Source organism: Lygodium microphyllum, chromosome 16 (genome assembly GCF_053477565.2).
Source record: "Lygodium microphyllum isolate KBCC chromosome 16, Lygodium_microphyllum_v1.1.10, whole genome shotgun sequence".
Taxonomy (NCBI): domain Eukaryota; kingdom Viridiplantae; phylum Streptophyta; class Polypodiopsida; order Schizaeales; family Lygodiaceae; genus Lygodium; species Lygodium microphyllum.
This window is the reverse complement of record NC_141150.1, coordinates 17947749-17953492: the sequence shown is the minus strand read 5'-3', so window position 1 is coordinate 17953492 and position 5744 is coordinate 17947749. Positions and strand designations below refer to the sequence as shown.

The 5744-nt window shown below is 41.3% G+C and overlaps 1 protein-coding gene across 2 annotated transcripts; it reads left to right on the top strand.

The window, feature by feature from the left end:
• The first annotated feature begins 2344 nt into the window (after positions 1-2344).
• On the top strand, positions 2345-5498 carry LOC148022575 (rab GTPase-activating protein 22-like). Of its 2 annotated transcripts, XM_087695522.1 has the most exons (6): positions 2345-2395; positions 2529-2834; positions 3301-3427; positions 3881-3930; positions 4011-4064; positions 4163-5498. In XM_087695522.1, the coding sequence occupies exons 2-6, from the start codon at positions 2632-2634 to the stop codon at positions 5253-5255; spliced, it is 1527 nt and encodes a 508-aa protein (XP_087551648.1). In that variant the 5' UTR covers positions 2345-2395; positions 2529-2631; the 3' UTR covers positions 5256-5498. The 2 variants fall into 2 exon arrangements, with proteins under 2 accessions (XP_087551648.1, XP_087551647.1); XM_087695521.1 differs by lacking the exon at positions 2345-2395 and having other exon boundaries at positions 2402-2834.
• Positions 5499-5744: the final 246 nt, after the last annotated feature.

Genomic DNA, 5744 nt, shown 5'->3' with positions numbered 1-5744 from the left:
AAAGGGATCCCCTATCGTAAATTCATCTATTAAGAGCAAAGTAAGCATGTGGCTTAGCAAAGTGTGCAGCATAACCAAGCCACCAAAGGCTATATAAAGCCTCAAGCCTCTAATGCTTATGTCATTTAGCCATTACTAACTTTATCATTTTGAATTGCACGTTGATACTCATAGAGAGAGAGAGAGAGAGAGAGAGAGAGAGAGAGAGAGAGAGAGAGAGAGAGAGAGAGAGAGAGAGAGAGAGAGAGAGAGAGAGAGAGAGAGAGAGAGAGAGAGAGAGAGAGAGAGAGAGAGAGAGAGAGAGAGAAAGAGGGTGTGTGTGAGATAGTGAGAAGTAAGAGAGTGAGGGAGAGAGTGAGAAAAAAATAGAGATATATGTAGGGAGGGTGTTAGAAAACATAGAGAGGGAGTTTTTTTTTAAAGAGGGAGAGAGTGAAATATATAGAAATAGATATAGAAGGAGAGTTTAAGAAGGTATAGAGAGGAGTGTGAGTGAGAGATTTGGTGTGATGGAAGACCAAACTCTAACAATCAAAGACCTACCTCAACATTGTTGTAATATTGGTCAAAAAATGCATGAAGGAGAATCAAGCATACTTGCAAGTTGGCCTATTGTACTTGCTTGAAACCAATCCTTCCAATTCCATGTGATCAACAACAACCGTAGGTCATACAACTATCAATCTAAGGTTAATAAGCCCATTTTAAGAGGTGTGCGAAGCAACATTGGCACTCAAAAAAGGACTAACCACTAGCTAGTGTATAGGCATCCTTCTCTTTAGCAATCAATAGATTCAATATCATAATCTATGATTAGTAATATGGAAAGTGCAACACAATGGCCCTTTGTAAAAAAGATGGCTACTTTTTATGGCACTCAAATTGATCATTCTTTGTTACACTGCTAGTCTTGGATGATATATTCTAGTTGCGCTCTCGAGCAGTTGCATGCTTGCTATTTTGTGTTCACTCCATGGATTCACATTCTCAGGGCATATGCTTCTACAATGTTAGGGAGTCATGATGAATTATTATTCAAAAATCTCATAATTTTCTTAACTTGAGAGGTAGACTTTTGAGAAAAGTTTCATTCTTGCTTTTGGGAATTAAAAAATTCTTGCTTTGGGCAAGGAAGGAAAAACAAAAGGGCAATTCTCTAACATGACACTTGTCCACACAACATTTTTCAATCTCAAGAATAGTGTGTAATATTTTAAAATTGGAAATTGCTTTAGTTAGGCCTTATGACTACATGACCATTTTTCACTATGTGAATATCATACAGTTCTCAATCATTTTCCTAACAAGCTCAAGTTGATAGCAAAGTTTGAGTGTTGTTAGGGGGTTTGAAGATTAAATACTAAAGATACTAATACAATAATCCATCATATTCTTTATAGAATATATTTTGCATAGTCACTTGATAACAAAGATCTGAATGTCACTAGGAACCCTTTATAAAAGGAAGTCATCATGCAAGATCTCATGAACATATCATAGAACATAACATTCCCCATGGGAAGAGTCTTATTAGTTGGTGATGTTAGAGATTGATCCTTTGTGTTATGGTTTTGATTGAATTCCCATGATCTACACTTTATTGGTTATGATGCCTATCTCATCCTCTCTCACTCTTCTTAGCATCTTGTTCGTAGAACATAGAACATAACATTCCCCATGGGAGGAGTCTTATTAGTAGGTGGTGTTGGAAATTGATCCTTTCTGTTATGGTTTTGATTGAATCCCCATGATCTACACTTTATTTGTTATGATGCCTATCTCATCCTCCTTCATTCTTCTTAGCATCTTGCCTGTGGAACAGAACCACTTGCAACCTAACACTTTGTGACATGTGTGGCTATCACAAGTGATGACTTTTACATTATTTATAGGTTTTCATTGGTGGGCCTTTGAGTGAGGCTCAAGTAAGTTGCAACATTACATGAAGGGAAGGTGTTATGCTTATCTTAACTAAAGCTTGCAAGGTTTAAGGTCACTCATGTTGCCATTCACTAATGAATGCAGAAGGGCGATGCTCGAAATAACTTAACTTACTTGACTTCAATTTTCAAGGTGATCCAAGCGGAGAACTTGGAGTATATAACCCTGGCTTCTAGCTTTAGAAAATCAAGGGCCATTTTGGAATCCAATGCTCCAAGAAGACTTGGGAGAAGCTAGGAAGATTACATGACATATTGGGATAGTGCTTGGGATATTGAGCATGGCCTCTTCTAGAGAAGTAAGATGAAAGAACTGGCACAGAGTTGCTCTTTTGGAGAGTAGGACATTATTGGGTTTGAGATAAGTCCCTTAAGCTGTACATCAAGGGGTAGGTGGGGGTCACTCAGGGGATGTGATGGAGGTAGTGGGGGGCGTGTGAAGAGGCCCTAGATGGGTGTGATGGCATCTCTTCCTCTTCCTCTTCCTCTCTCTCTCTCTCTCTCTCTCATTCATTCATTCATATGCTCATGCTGTGATTCTCCTTTTCTTCATCTTCTTTTTCTGAGTCTTTTGCTCCATCTTGACAGATAGACAGGACCCAACAGACAGATCAAATCTAATGGCTGCCCCCCTGCCATCATCCTCACATGGCCGCAAACTCTAAGGGGGCCTCTGCCCCGGCGCTCTTTCATGTTGGAGGAGGACGCGTTCTCCCAGGCCGCGGCCGCTCTCCATGAGGCTTTCCTCTTCGTGCAGCAGGTGCTAATGTCCTCCCCCTCATCGGGCTCTCCCTACCCTCACGATAACTCTGTCGCCGTCGGTGTTGCCATAACTGCCGTTGCCGGGGTCGCCGTAGCTGCTGCCGTTGGCGGCACGCTGCTCTATAACCGCAGGTAGGTCCTCCATTCAGAGGACATTGTCAGCCATCTGTAATGTTGTCGGCCTATATGCTTATATGATCTATGTGCCTTTCTTTAATGTTTTTATTTTGGTCCAGTTCTACAACGTTATCCTCTTGTGACAGTTGGTCTCTTTCTGTAGCATTCTAAGTCTTTTCCCTTTACGATTAGTGAATGTGTGCGCCATGGCATCATCCCACTTTTATCAGGCAAATGGATCTTGCGTCAGAATTCAATTCTGCATCCCTTTGTGATGCCTCCTCCTATACAGTGGCGTGTTCTGTGTTACTTCCAGCCCTGCTAATAATTTTTGGATAAATCATTTTTCCTTCCTGCACAATCTGTGATTTCATTGCATGTTTATAGCTGGATAACGACAATGTTGGACTGTGGTCTTACTTGACTACATTGGAATCAGGTTAAATGACTGAATTATCTCGGTTTACTGGACTCATTGCAGATCACCTTTTAATCGCCGAAGAAGAAAGAAATATCCCCTCACACAGAAGCAGTGGCAAGATGCTTTTGATGGTGAATCTGGCCGGCTTGTTGATCAGTATAGAGTTCTAAAGAAGATTCGATTCGGGGTATGCACCTCAACCTGCTGTGCTTTATTCTTTTTAATGAAGGTTCTTTGGTATGCTATATGCATTCCAGTATTCAAGGTTTTAAACCTATGCAGATGCATGCATCAAGTGAACATGGCAATACAGTGTAATTTGCACAATGGAATTGTTATAAAAAACTACCATCCTGAACAAGTGCTTGACCTAGTAGTCAGTGAATAGTATTGCAGTGTAGCCTGTGCCCCTTCAGCTTGTGCAGGGGATAATCCTTGTAAGGGTAAGACAAGCTAGGGTTGTTCTTGTTTGTTGTGTTTTCCTTGAATTATAGCACTTATGTGTGCCTGAACTGACTCAAACCATAAGCAAAAAATATACTGTAATTGAGTCTAATAATTGAAGGACCAGGTTGAAACTTCACCCTATAGATTGGTCTATTGAGTTTCCTGTTGCTTACATTAACTGTTTCATTTTCAGGGCATTGAGCCAGCAATTAGGGCAGAAGTCTGGCTATTCCTCTTAGCCTTGTGAGTTTCTATTCACTAGCTCTTGTCAAACGTGAAGTAGGCTGTTAACTGAGTAGGTGGGTTGGGCTTCTTTTATGCAGCTATGAGCTGGACAGTACACGTGAAGAGCGAGAAGCTGAGAAGTCTCGTAAAAGGTGCCTTGACTGCAATGCGTTGAAGGATATAGACTCTTCTTTTTGTTGTTTTCTTTTGTCTGCAAGTGACATTTTCTGTAGTTTTCATCTTTTGGCAGAGAAGTGTACAGGGATTTGAAAGTTCAATCCTCTCTACTAAGGGATAGTTTATATGAAGAGTCATCTGATGGGGATGGAAGAGTTGCATCTGTAGAGACAGGATCTGAAGGTTCAAGTTCTCCTTCAACAGCTATACACAATGTGCTTGGAAGGAATGCTTCAGCTACAGATGAAGTCACATCTGAACTGGAAGGTGGGGAGGAAACTGCTGAAGAGGATTCAAAAGGCGGTCATACAAGTAAAATTGAAAGTGTATACATAAAGGATGGTTGCAATAAAGCCTCAGAAGACTTCATCACATGGCAACGCATCATTAGACTGGATGCAGTTCGAATGAATGCTGAATGGGTTCCTTACTCCCCAACTCAAGCCAATGTAACAGAGGAAGTGGCATGTGAACTTGCCTCCAGTGTAGGTCTGAAGGATGATGAACATCTGGAGCCCTGCAGACAACATCATGCAGCCCGCCTAGTGGCTATTTTGGAGGCATATGCTCTTTATGATCCGGAAACAGGTTACTGTCAAGGAATGAGTGACCTTCTCTCCCCTTTTGTAGCTCTCTTGGATGAAGATTATGAGGCTTTTTGGTGCTTTGCACAGTTTATGAACACTGCTCGCTACAATTTCCGATTGGATGAGATAGGCATACGTCGGCAACTGAATAAAGTCTCAAGTATAATCAAGGCTGGGGATCCTCACTTGTATAGTCATCTTGAGAACATACATGCCGAAGACTGTACCTTTGTCTACCGGATGGTTGTTGTGCTTCTAAGAAGGGAGCTTTCATTTGAGCAGACAATCTCATTGTGGGAAGTTCTTTGGGCAGAAAAGAGAGCCGTGGGAGTGAATCATCCAAAGTCTTCATGGAGGAAAGCCAGGAGGAGGAAGAAGGCCCCTGTAACTGAGGACCTGCTTTTGTACGTGATAGCAGCAGCAGTCCGTCAGAAGAAAAAATTTATTATGGAGAGATGTAGGGCTATGGATGATGTTCTTAGGGAATGTAACAGCATGGCTGGTAAGCTAGATGTTTGGGCTCTTATAGATGAAGCTCGGGACCTAGTGGCTGCTGTGCATGGCCAACTTTCAGATTGAGTTTTGTGGGCTGTCTGAAGTATTTTTCCGGAAGGCCTTCAGGTTTACAGAAAATAGTGCATGCTAACCATGAATTCTGGGTTGCTCATATTCTTTTTCATGGATCATCTATTGTCCTTTACTTCATACAAGTGAGCTCAAAGCTTTTCCACTGGAAGTATGAAGATGCTTAGGCATTTGATCAGAGTGGAAAGGCTACGTTTACTAATAGAATAACCCTAAGGGTAATACTTTTGCTTCTGATGGAAGAGTTTGCAAATGTTCCATTCGGCATCTTCAATCATGCTTGTTTGATTTATTTATTGTAGCTCCCATTGGATCTTCTGAAGTGTCTTTGTGTTGTAAGTTGTCACAGGTGGTCATTTTGTCAGAGTTATATAGTCGCTTTGAAGTTCAGTCGAAAGTTGCTTTAGTTAATCTTTTTCATAGTGCTATGCTCTTTGCCTGATTGCACTGCTGCAAAGTGCAGATTCTTTCTCTCTTTCTCTA

Bases quoted from the DNA above. Each gene is read 5' to 3' on its own strand.
- LOC148022575 (XM_087695522.1), top strand. From the start codon at position 2,632: ATGTTGGAGGAGGACGCGTTCTCCCAGGCCGCGGCCGCTCTCCATGAG. The intron at 2,835-3,300 runs GTAGGTCCTCCA...GACTCATTGCAG, and splicing joins ACGCTGCTCTATAACCGCAG to ATCACCTTTTAATCGCCGAA. The intron at 3,428-3,880 runs GTATGCACCTCA...TTTCATTTTCAG, and splicing joins TAAAGAAGATTCGATTCGGG to GGCATTGAGCCAGCAATTAG.